At 30.9% G+C, this 13,786-nt stretch overlaps 1 protein-coding gene across 1 annotated transcript; it reads left to right on the plus strand.

Annotated features, from left to right (window-relative positions):
• Positions 1-1,606: 1,606 nt before the first annotated feature.
• Positions 1,607-6,631, plus strand: LOC133193126 (multiple epidermal growth factor-like domains protein 10). Its single transcript, XM_061329099.1, has 4 exons — positions 1,607-2,165; positions 2,948-3,364; positions 4,678-4,789; positions 6,472-6,631. Exons 1-4 carry the CDS (start codon positions 1,607-1,609, stop codon positions 6,629-6,631), a joined length of 1,248 nt encoding a protein of 415 aa, XP_061185083.1.
• Positions 6,632-13,786: the final 7,155 nt, after the last annotated feature.

Consider the following 13,786-nt stretch of genomic DNA (forward strand, 5'->3'; position numbering starts at 1 on the left):
AAACTAGATGGGTCTCTGCATCTATACCTTTTATCCTATGCCTAATTTCTACTGAATTGTTAATAATTGAAAAACTCTGACTGGCTGAAATTTAAATAGTGATCGGCTAAATATAAAATGATTTGATTGGATGATTCCAGGTGCCTTTCAATCCACTATGATTATTCAATTTCATTACAATTTTCTGAAACACAGAAAAAAAGATAAAACAAGTTAAACACTGCATGAATGGAATACAGTCAGCATTTAAAAAAAAATGTATGCCAAACGTATCCATGGACGATACTTGCTTAGCGAAAGGAATTAAGTAATGAAAGAAAAGTAATGGCTTTCTTTATTGATACACATCGAAATGACATTGATTGATTGTATTCGAGAAATTTTCACTCATACAGAGACGTTACGTCGAGAAGACATTGAATTTATACTATGAAGAAAACGCAGATTCGAGGGAAACTCTGTACCATTATTTAGAAAATTTTGTGTAAGATAGCAAAGATGAACTGATATATGATATTCTTAACAAAGGTTGCTATTTATCTTTATTTACAACAAAGGCATTATTTTAAAACTATTAAAAAAAAAGTTTGATCTCTTAAATGCAGATTAAGGTTTCACAGAATATAATTAGGACACAGTGAAGTGTCGTCTTCCTCTAGAAGATCTTGTATTTATAAAAAGTAGGAGCTTATATACAATGCACTGAGTGTTAGCCACCATAAGTGATAACCATGCTCACTGACTGTCAGTCTTTTAAACAGAGTGCAGTTTTGACTACTCTGATTGCGAAACTCTATCAAAGATAGTTTCTATTTTACAAATGACTGACTTTCTGGAGATGTGGGTTATATTTTTACTGGGAGATATTTACAGTCATGGTAAAAATCTTGACAATTTTGTTATTTTTCTGTGATAAGTATTTAAGTCGTTCACTACATGGTTAGAATATTCGCATAAATGATTTAAAATTCTCAATGTAAGGTAATGTTTAAAAATAACAGTAACTGAATTTTCACATCTGAAATATCTTACAGGAATCATATATTTAATATAGAATCAATTTTTTAATAAAAATAAATTTATTTAAAATCTTATTGCTGCAGGAAATGCTTAAGTTTATTATATTTTTTTATGTTTTATGCATGACTTGAAATATTTTTTTTACTAAATAAACAGTTAAGGAATTTAAAAAGAAGTATGTTTTTTTTAATTTACTTTTTAGAAAAAAGATCTTTTTTTTTTTAAAGATGCCGCTCAAGGATTGTTGTTAAACCTTACGATATTCATTTTTAATTCATTTAAAGATAATGAGAAAGCTAACTTCGGCTTTTTCATTTTTTTTTTTTTTTTTTTTTTTTTTTTTTTTGTTTCAGAAATTAAGAAAGTACTTTAAAAGTATTTCATTTCACTAACGCATCAAAACATGGCGTAGACAAAGTACTTTCCGCGTCTTCATCCAAATTCGGACATGAAACGAGTTTTGTTTTTTCAACTAAATGTCAGTCTTTCACTACGACTACAGTGCAACATGTAACGATGTAATAATGTTCATTGTATGTTTTTTTTTTTTTTAGCGTTGTTCCTTTGCCGCCCTAATTGTATAGACATGCAATTCGATGAAAATGGAATCTGCACCCGAGGATGCATTGAGGGATACTGGGGAGATAAATGTCTGAATGACTGTCCATCTACTTGCCCAAACATTGTGTGCAATAGAACTAGCGGACTGTGTGGTTCTTGTAGAGACGGGTATTATGGAAATAGATGCGAATATCATTGTCATTGGAAAAATAAATGCTCTGAACGAAAATGTAACGAGAAAACGGGATACTGTACATCGGGGTGTGTGTCAGGATATTTTGGAGTCTACTGTCAACACCCTTGTGGTAATTGCAGCAGTGGTACTTGTGACAAAATAAGTGGAAATTGTGAGGCCTGTAATACAGGCTATTATGGAACAAAGTGTGAGAGAAAATGCAGTTACAGTTGCTTTAATCATGAATGTAGACAAATAAATGGTCATTGTACGAATGGCTGCAACAACGGTTTTTATGGTTCTTTCTGTAATTCGCAATGTAGTGAAAATTGTGCACAAACCAAATGCACTCGAAGTGGTGTTTGTATTGGTGGATGTAAACCGAACTGGACCGGGGATAAATGCGATAGTAAGTTTCTTAAAATTGCACCGTGTTGTATTCTTACACATTAATCACTGTAGTGCCCGTAATTCAGCTGAAAATTTGACATACAAGGAATGATCTTTCTACTTCAATGATTTGTCGTACATCTAGATCTAAAAATCAAGGAATACACTCGTTTCGTTTTTGTTTTTGTTTTTGTTTTTTCTTTTTCTTTTTTTTTTTTTTTTTTTTTGAAAGATTCACTGTACATTTGCGACTCTGTTAAATAACAAAATACTGGCCTCTTTTTATGAAAACAGTGTCGGGCTAAAAATTTAATCAAAACAAAACATGAAATTTACTTCCGTAAACGCTTAAGTTAAATTTAAATCAGATTGCAATGTTCGCACTGTAACAGGATGAAACTGAATAAAATTAAAATTGAATAACACAAAATGTAATAATTAAAAAGTAAAGTATTACATTCTGCATTATTCTCGTAATGTAGCAATGTACATGGCGAATTCTTTGATTGTAATAATCCTAAAAAGTGTGTTATTATTTTTTGCGTTATTACGTTCTGCGTTGATTACGTAATGTAACGTAATAACGAAAATGTAATAATCCCAGTACATAACATTTTGCGTTGTTATTACATTTTGCGTTGTAACATAAATTAATGTTAAATTTCATGTTTATAAGGGCGAAGAGTGACAAAAAAATTGTTTTCGGAGACGAGTAAAAAAATACTTTACTGTCTGTACTTTTATGTTTATAAGCTTGATTTCAAGGTTTTAAACGACGTAAGAACTATTATATCTTTGTAGGATGTGAATCCCAACACTACGGACCTGATTGCTCCCAGGTGTGTAGTGTGAATTGTAAAAGACAGGCGTGTGACAATATCACTGGCTCTTGCACCTATGGGTGTAAGACAGGATTCTATTCAGATAAATGTGAAAAGAGTTGCAGAATATCATGCCTGTCAACTTTCAACAGTTACTCGGGAGAATATGAGGGCGAATGTCCGATTGGCAAATATGGAACTTATTGTAATAAAACTTGCAACGATAATTGTATAAATGGATGCATTAAAATCAATGGTTCATGTAATTTTGGATGTATTCCCGGGAAATTTGGTACTTACTGTCTCCAGACCTGTGGTGAAGGATGTGTTTCCGGTTGTCGTCAAGCAGATGGGAGTTGCACTTGCAAGTCAGGCTGGCAAGGTCATCAATGTGGCGGTAAGGCAAAGAAATTTGTACAATCAAAACTCTCATATTACTGTCGTATTGCCATACAAAGTTTGAACTCTTTAAGCTAGTATTTCGTGAAACATCAGTAATAGCCGCAAAGGAGATTTATCATTAAAATAATAAGTCTGAACATAATATTAAGAATTTATCGCAGACTTTTTCTGTTTAAGGATAAGGTACGATTAACATGCTCTTGAAAAAAGTCAAACTAAATAATACAAACTTAGAACACTGAACTCTGAAAAATGGAAAAAACAAGGAAATAAAATGAAAAAAAAAAAAGTACTTTGGAAAACTTTTTTTAATTCAAATATTTGTTTTACTTATTTTTCCTTGGATAATTGATAAACATTTAAGGATATAAAGAAAAAGGGTAAATATGATTGTAAGTGAAAATATCTAGTGAACAATCTACCATCGTCAAAAATATATTTGTTCACGAATATCTCTACAATTACAGTCATTAATCGGCTATCACGTGCACCAATTTGTATAAAGACAGTGGTAGATCTTCCTAGCTAGAGCACCAATCGAAAGTTTTAATGATATATAGTCAAACTTCTTGATTGTGATTAATGGAATTACTGCATGATTACTTCTAAAGTAATACTTTCTGATATAGTGTACTGTTTATTGGTTTATTTGGCAAAAAATCAAATTTAAAACTTTTTTTTTAAATTGATTAAATTCCGGTCGGCAGGGGATGATCACTCCTCCATGGCACCTGATCACACGTCTGGTGTTTTGGAGGTCCGTGTTTGCTCTGCTCCTACTTTGTATTGTTTAATGAACTTTTGAGCTTGAATATTGTTCATTATCTCTATATTTCATTGAAATTACGTATAACGTACATCATCAAATAATTACATATAGAATGCAGCCAAACTCATTATGGACCACAATGTGATCAGCTATGTAGTCCAATCTGTTTGAACAGAACCTGTTTTTCAAACAATGGGTCGTGCATAGAGGGCTTCAAAAGCAATTTTTCTGATGAAAAACCTGTTTCGGGTAAGAAGTGGCTTTCTCTCTTTCTAGTCTATCAAGGTGCATAATTAGTTAAAATTTTAATAGAAGAAGAAAATGTCAAAAATTTTCTTTCCATACTGATATTGATATCTTTTTTGGTTTACTTTTTGAATGACATATCAAATATAAAAAAAATAATATAGATTTATCTGAATGTTTGTATTTTAAAATTGTTTTTTTTTTTTTTATTAAAGGAGATATGTTCATGAGAGATAGTTACAAAATTTGAGGCAAATATATATATTTTTTAATAATGTTTCTTTGCATTAAAGAAATCAAACAGACGATAGAGAAATGTTCGAAACCAGACATATATTTAGCTCTGTACGGAATCATCACAACGCTCTTTATAAGTATTTTTATGAACATCGTTCTGATTGTGAGGTGAGTTTTAATTGATCTCAGTATTAGAAGCGATTACTATTTCTTGTTAGGTTTGTAACTGACTGTCTACAGAAATGTAACAGATTAATCAATCTCACGAACGGCGAGGCTATTTATGAGATTTATTAACCCGATATATTTCTTTAGACAGTCAATTAGGAACCTACTGTAATAAGTGATTTATTTTTCGAGGATCATAGTGTGAGAAATATGAATACAAAAAATGCCTGTAACAACCTTTATCAAAAGAAAGTAGAGATAGCCACCCCTAAAAGGAGAAACTTTAACTGTTAAGCACAGGAGCGGTTAGAATATTCCTCGCAATTGTTGATAAATATTAAAGAAGACATGACACACTTTCCACTTCACTGCATCAAAGAGTGTGCGTGTTGGAGGGGGTGAGTGGGGAGGTTAAGGTGGGCATAGCATTCGAATGATATATGGGCTACGTAAGAAGCATTAAACAGTGGGAGTGCCCCCCCCCCCCCGACCTCTCAGTACAACGGATCTGCAAAAAGTGATAATAAAGATGATTAAATACGACATATAATTTAAATTTAAGATTTAAGTATCCCACCATTTCAACTATTGTCAGTATCGTGTTTTGTCAAATTTCACACATTCATTCTCTTCAAACTTATCCTGCCGAAATATGGCTGAAATATTGCCGACTCGGCGTAAAACAATAAAAATCAATCAATCAATCTTCAAACTTATCAATTTTACTTTTTGTCAAGCAATCTTAAAAAAAAATTTTGAGGAACCTTTATTTACTTTGAACATTTTTATTTCTCTGTTAAATGTTAAGATTCTAATTTAAAACGTTTTCCCCTCTGTTGCTTGAGCGAATCTCGACATGATGCAGTACAACAAAACTGACGTCTTTTCTAAAAAGAGCCGTTACTTCAGTTTAAAAAGGAAACATTATGGAAATTGATTTCCGTAATTAATTTTTTCTGATATTGAAGTGTAAACGCAACGCGTCGGCCATGTTATTAGTTATCAAGGTTCAATCAAGGGTGTTTGGAATACAGCCAGAGGTAAACCCCCCTACACTCTTGATTGGACCTGGATAACGAATTTATTTCCAATAACCAACCATGTAAACAAATAAATTCTTTGCAAACCCAATTCCAACCAACTGGTGTTTCAAACTGTTCATAAGATTTACTACGTGCATAATTAGAATGCATTGTGACGTCATGTTATTTGCTTTTTATGATAGAGAAACTATGCATTGTGACGTCACGTTTTTTGTTTTGTTTTTTTCATCATTGGCTCATGTCAGGTGTACGGAAATTTACACTCGGCTTGCAAAATATATATATATATATATATATATATATATATATATATATATATATATATATATATATATATATATATATATATATATATATATATATATATATACATACATATCTAGTGTTACAAGCTAGATGAGAAGTAATGCTAAAAATCAATCCCCACCTACCGGACATAGAAATATGACGTTAGTCACGTGTTGCGTTTAAATCAATGAATGTGCGACATTTCAATCCCTGGGAAAATAAATATTTTTAAACATATACATGTACATGTAATAGATTAAAATAAAACGGAATTTTATCTAATATTCCTCAGTTTTTAATGATTTTTCTGTACAATTAAAACTCTTTATCTAATTTTTATTGTATATTCAGAAATACAAGACGAAACGTTTCTAACAAAGAAAAGCAGGATACTTGCCAACGAAATTCAACATTATATGCAAACACTATGTATGACAGAGTGGAAGATAACACAGGCTATCAAAATCTTGGACAATTAAGTCAACCTTCTCATTATGATGAACTCAAGTGAATGTACATCTACCTTTGACGACTTTTTGAACTTATGAATTTGTCGTAACATTACCGACTTTATTCGACAAAATGAAACGTTTGCTTGTAATGTTCATTGGAAATAAGTCTTCAAAAAAGGTTTAATTTCTCTCTTTTTTGGCATAAATTTGTATTGTGATTGTGTGTGTCAATAAGTTTGAGCACCTGTTGTTCATTATTAAGTGATCAGAATAGGACATAACCAAGCTTTGAAGATCACTCGGTTTTTGCTTTCATGCTATGTTAGAAATTTTTGCTGCTCTAGGAATAAGAGAGAGAGAGACAGAGACAGAGCATAAGTTTCTCTCAAGAAATTACAGATTAATAATTTGAAAATCTGATATCTTATATTAATACCCCGTTGTCGAAGATGTCTGGGGCATATATTTTTGGTCTCTCCGGCTATTTGTCTCTCCGCAAAACTTTAACCGTAGTCAAATCTTTTGACAAGTTATTACTAGGAGCATTTGAAAAGGTCTGAGAACTCCTTGATTAAATATTAAGCGTATAACGTGGCCGAGTTTGATGTCATTAGACAAATCACAAAATATGTATATATTGTGACGTCACTTTTTAATTTCTATTATTAGAAAATGACGCCAGAATCCAGTGTGTTTAACATACTAACCATAAAAATGACATGAACGAGACACAATTTCAGCGAAGTAAAATTTTAAAGTTTACTTTTCTTCATTGCTTGGATGCACGCTAACAAACACAGCTGCCTCTTGGGAGAATGTTTACATAGACTACAATCTATCATATGGAGTAATATTCTCGAGCTCCTTCAGTTCTGAGGTGGTTGAAAAGTATGTCAAAGATATATTATTATCGTAATATTGGGTAAAAAGGCATTGCTCTGATAAAATGACAAAGTTGACAATCACGGAAAAATAGAGGACAGAGTTAAAGAATTTGCTGGTGTTAATTTGTCAGGTGTTTTATCCAGTCTGTGGGAACGATTAAAGCTCAGGAGAGGTTTAGCTAAGAGTTATATTTTTTTCATAAAAACGAAATGACGCCCGTGTTTTTATAAGCCCCAGTAAACTCGATATGTTGGAAAATTTTAAATCAAGGGAAATAAATGGAAAATAAATAAGATTCTACACAGCAGTGAAACTCAGATTTATTATTATTATTATTATTATTATTATTATTATTATTTTGAGTCCAACGTCCGATACAATAATGAGCATTAGATCGCCAAAGTTGAAATTACATGAAAAAATACGGACAGAAACATATATGAAAAAAAGAATTTTATACATTTTTTCATCAACGGCAAGAGTTCTATTACCCAAGATACATTTGTAGAAAATTGCATTGTTACACTTCAGTTCTATGCAGAATACATTTTGTTTAATATAGTGGAAATCTATATAATAGACCGAAAGTCCTTGTATACATTGTAAAAAAAATCTTTTATAAATGTTTATAATAACGCCACCGGTCATAAACCGTGCATATAAACTATAAAATATGAATTGCTGATTTGCTGTACCATTCTTACAGTCTTACCCTAACTCCTTGCAATTTTTCCTTGAAAGTTTTTTTTTTTTTTTTCAAAGAGGCTTTTGACAGCCCTTTTCCGATGTTTCCAAATAACGCGACATTGCAAAATACTAATCACACGGGATTTTGACAACATTTTCGGAGGTACTCATTAAAATTACAAAATGATGTCAAAATACGAGAAGGTGCCAAATTTCGGGTTATTTCAATGATATCCAACTTAATATTATATTAATTTAATTATTTAATTACTATCCAACTTCGAGAAAATACACGGTAAATGTGTCAGTTGTCAATCTAAAAATAAACATTTTTGCAAAAAGCAAGATGTGTTTGAAAAAATGGTTTGTACCCCCGTATGGCAGCTTATGGCGAAGGTTAAATTTTCTCAAATGCAAGTCAAACTCCAAGGTCAAGAGATGTTGTGACCTAAAAAAGGACTTGTGTCAAAGTGTATACCTTGAAAATAAGAAAGACCAGACACCAACCATTCACAAGTTATGGTCAGGGTTCAGGTTTTTCTAAGAGTTGTTTAAACTCTAAGGTTTATAATTAATGGATTGCTTTGGAAGACGTCTTCAGAAGAAAAATACATGCGAGATATAAAACCCCTAGCACCAACTGTTCAAAAGTTATGGCGAAGGTTAAAGTTATTCAAAAGTAAATCAGACTCCAAGGTGTATATCAAAAGGTCAAAACTGTTGGTATTAAAAAAAAGTCTTGTCACAGGGAATATACCTGTGAAATTCGAAAGCCCTACTACTAAGTGTTCAAGATACATGGTCAAGGTTTAAGTTTTTTTTTCAAAAGTGCGTCAAACTCAAAGGTCAAGGCCAACAGTTAAAATAATATTTACAATCATGGAAAGGTCTTGTCACGGTGAATACACATGTGAAATATGAAGGTAAAAGTTGGAAGATAATTTTTGCAGAAGTGGATCTAACTCCAAGGTCAAGGGCAAGAGGTCAGATATGCTGGTACCCAAAGGAAGGTATACATATGTGAAATATGAAAGTCATAGCTCCAAACAATCAAAAGTCATGGGCAAGGTTATTTTTTTTTTTTGCTGACAAACAGACTTTCCAATGCATGTACCATGTTTTGGGGAAAAAAATTACTTTATTTGAAGCATTTATCCGGAAAAAATCAATATAATGACCTTTTTCATTTGTTTTATTGAGAGAGAGAGAGAGAGAGAGAGAGAGAGAGAGAGAGAGGAGACTTACTAACCAACGATAGACTACTTATGCAAATCTAGTCTCTTTTCCTTTGTTTATTATTTTTTCATCATATATCCTTGAAATAAAAACAAACGAAAGTGTATATGTTGATCATTCATACATATGTATAAAAATATATTTTTTATGTAAAATAAACAAAATAGTTGTTTTATTCATGTGGAATTTATTATGTGCTCTACATTTGCTTCAAAAAGGTATATATATATATTTAACATGCTATGAAGATATTCAGTTCTTTAAGTGTCCTGAACTCTGTACACTAAATAGCCCTAACTGCAAGGTAGAATTAAGCAGTTAAAGCAATCTGCCCTTGGACTTACGATAGACTTAACGTGAATATACAGTTAATGCGAGAATTTGTAATAAAAAAAAGTACTCTTAACATTAAATAAGACTAGGATAATGTAATTGAACACAGTATTTTCAATCATTGTCAATGTATGGAAACAAGTCAGCAGTGCTTACTGCTCACTAAAGTTCCTCCATTGTCTTTGAACAATTTTCTCGGGAAAAAGGCAGGTATCTTATTTTGAAATTTACTAGTTATTATGAACACCTCTGTATGATTAATTGTGCTCAAATTCAAAAAAAAAAAAAAAAAAAAAAAAAAAAAGAAAAAAAAAGAAATCCACGTTGTTTATAACCTACTTAACATATCTTAAGACGTGCTACATGTGAACGAATTTCTTTTGTTTTATGTATTACGGTCGTAGGCTAGGTACAGAATATAATTTTCCAATTGATAATTTGCTAAGGTATTCGAAATAAAAAATCATAGTACCATGAAATGTTCTTAGACCAAAAAAAAATCGACCAACATAACCAGGAATTTAATTAAAATAAATCGCGGAAATAATGGTGGTCGTCATTAAAAAAACAAGAAAAGATGTTTGCACAAAGGAAATAGTGTAAAACTGAGAACTTAATTTGTGGAATTTTGTTCCGTATTTATTCTGAAAACACCCAAGGACAATTTTGTAGAAAGGTTTCAGTTTGTATTAAACTCATTTGGATAATTGATGAGAGACGAGGCACTGACAAACAAACTTTATGAAGTCTGCTTGTTAAGGATTAAGGTAAACAGAATCAGCCTGTCATCTATCCAGCATGGTTACGTATATCTGCTCCCTACATGCAAGATAAATAATGTCAACATGGAAAAAAACATATCAGCATGCAAGATAATTATGTCTACATGCAAAAGAATTATCTTAACATGAAAGCTACTAATCTTTTCAGATAATTTGATTCTAAAATGGGAAATTCACTTACAAACGTCAGTATCTCACATCGTACAAGACTAAGATAATGTAATTGAATACAGTATTTTCAATCATTGTCAATGTATGTAAACAAGACAGCAGTGTTTACTGTTCACTAATATTCCTCCTTTGTCTTTGAACAGTTTTCTGGGGAAAAATGCAGGAATCTTATTTTGAAATTTAATAGTTCTTGTGAACACCTTTGTATGATTAAATGTTCTCAAATCACCCCCCCCCCCCCCCAAAAAAAAAAAAATATCCATGTTGTTGTTTATAACCTACTTAACATATCCTAAAACGTGTTACATGTGATCTAATTTCTTTTGTAATATGTATTACGGTCGTAGGCAACATGCAAAATGTAATTTTTAAATTGATAATTTGCTAGGTTATTCGAAATAAAAAATCATAGTACCACGAGATTTCTTCGATAAAAAAAAAATCGACCAACATTACCTGGAATTTAATTAAGATAAATCGCGGAAATAATGGTGGTCGTCATTAAAAAACAAGAAAGGATGTTTGCATATAGGAAATAGTGTACTAATGAGAAATTAAATGGGAAAATTAATTATGTAGAATTTTGTTCCGCCTTTATTCTGAAAATACCCAAGGACAATTTTGAAAAAAAGGTTTTAGTTTGTATTAGAGCTCATTTGGATAATTGATGAGAGACGAGGCACTGGCAAACATACTTTATGAACTCTGCTTATTAAGGATTAAGGTAAAAAGAATCAGCCTGTCATCTATCCAGCATGATAACATATTTATGCTCCCTATATGCAAGATTAATTATGTCAAAATGCAAGAAAAGCATATCAGCATTCAAGATAATCATGTCTGCATGCAAAAGAATTATCTTAACATGAAAGTTACTAATCTTTTCAGATAATTTGATTCTAAAATGGGAAATTCACTTACAAACGTCAGTATCTTACATCGTACATGCAGAATACAACATAATTATGTTGACATGCGACTTTATTAGGTCAACATACGAGTATAATGTGTATACATTTAAGATATCTATGTCAATATGTGAGATAATTACTGTATGATGATATGCAACATATTTAAGTCACAATGCAACAAAATTTCGCTTACATGAGACATTTTTAGGTCAACATATAACATTAAGATAAGAAATCGTCATTTTTAGGGGACTCTTGGCATAATTAAGGTGCATATTAACATAATTATCTCACATTTTGACAAAAAAAGTTGATGTCAACATTATTATCTTACAGGTCGAAATAATAATCTTAAATGTTGACATATTGCATGTTAAAATAAATAAATTGCATGACATCGTAATTATGTTGCATCTATGATGTCAGACACTGACGTTAGTAATTAAATTTAACCACATGAAAAGCAGATTCTCAAAAAAAAAAATTGTAACCTGCAAGTCAGCATTATTCTCTTGCATGTAAACATCATCTTTGATATTGACGTACTTTTCCTGCAAGCTGACATAATCTATCTTTTATGTAGGTAGCTGCAGAATTGTACCTCTCCAGAAAAAAATTGACAGACGAGAGAGCTACAGAGCTTTTTAAAGAGAAAAAAAAATGTGTATTTATTTCGCACAATAACTTGCGCTCGATTTTGGATTTATTTCTCCGAATTTTAAAACTGCTATATCAAAATATTACTAATACTAATATTCAAAAATTATTATCATCATGAGCATTATTATTACTATTATTATTTTTAAAAGTTTGTAAAAGTTTAAATTGTGTAATAGATCGGGATACTGACCTAGTATACAATTTTTAAAATATAATTTCAAAAGTTATGCATACTAACCTGTTATGAAAAAGGAAGTGTATGATATTATAAAGAAAAAAAAACACAATGAAATCAAGTAGAGAATTTAATCATTCTCATATCAAGATTTATATTTACTTATTGATGTGTCGCATTAAACTGTTGTTTTCCTATCACATGACTGTTTATGCTTTAAATTGTAGCGTTAATGTATAAATCTGAGTGCGTATCTCCTTTTAGAAATACCATTCTCACTTCTTCAATCTTCTGAAAAGGCTTATCCAGTTACTATAATCAACACAAAGAAAATGAAAATGTATTTGGTTGAGAGGGTTGAGGGGGGGGGGGTGGGGGGGGGGGGTCGGGTGGAGGGTTAATATCAAAGTGAACAAAGGAACACTAACTGGAGTAAAGATTTTTTCGATAATATCTATATGAAACACAATAAAATTTAAATTTGTGTTTAAGGTGTGAAATCTTTATTGATGAAAAGTGTTCAAAGTTGTTGATGTTTCAATATAATTTTCTTCAAGTTTAGAGGCCCATTTGTTTTTACTGCTTTGCAATGAAAGATATGGACATTAAGCAGCTCAGTAAAATATGACCACAGATTTAAAAAGAAATGTAAGGGAAGATGATGACGGTCAAAAAAGGAAACTATAGAGAATGCATATGAAAACTAAAAAAAAAAAAAGAAATATAAGGAAATAATATTTAAAGAAACAGTTAAATCTAAAACATATTTACGTTTCCTGCAATAAAAGAAGGGGAAAATGTCGGAAGAAAAGACTTTTAAATTTACAGTGGGAGAAAAAAAATGGATTAATTACAGTCTGATGATAAACTGCTAAAAAATAACAGTTTTATAAAATGTTTATAAAAAAAATATGCTAACCCTAACAATTTACTAAAGTTAACTATAGTTTACTTTATTTAATTCTTTGACTCTTTTATTTACTATGAGACTTTTTTTATTGCTTTTTTAAAGGTTTGAAGCCTTAATATTTCTAAAAATTTATATCAGTAATGTAGATTTTTGAAATAATATGTAAATCACTAGTTATATTCCCTTTTAATATAAGAAAATTGTGATGTGAAAAAAGATAAAATATATCGAATTGATTCGTATTAAAAATACTTTGATTAACAAATTTCAATATAGCGAACCCTTGTTAAAATAAAAAAAATGTGATAAATTGTTTCTATATTTTTGTAGCTTCTGGAAAGTGCTACTGCTTGAGATAGAATTTGCATTTTAGTACTTGATATTTCAAGTATATGGGGTCAAGTTTAAATATATATGACCTTTACCAAGAATGGTATGCATTTATTAAATAATGCTCTCGATTT

Source organism: Saccostrea echinata, unplaced genomic scaffold, assembly GCF_033153115.1.
Source record: "Saccostrea echinata isolate AGI-Se365-2 ecotype Australia unplaced genomic scaffold, CSIRO_AGI_Sech_v1 ptg000027l, whole genome shotgun sequence".
Classification (NCBI taxonomy): domain Eukaryota; kingdom Metazoa; phylum Mollusca; class Bivalvia; order Ostreida; family Ostreidae; genus Saccostrea; species Saccostrea echinata.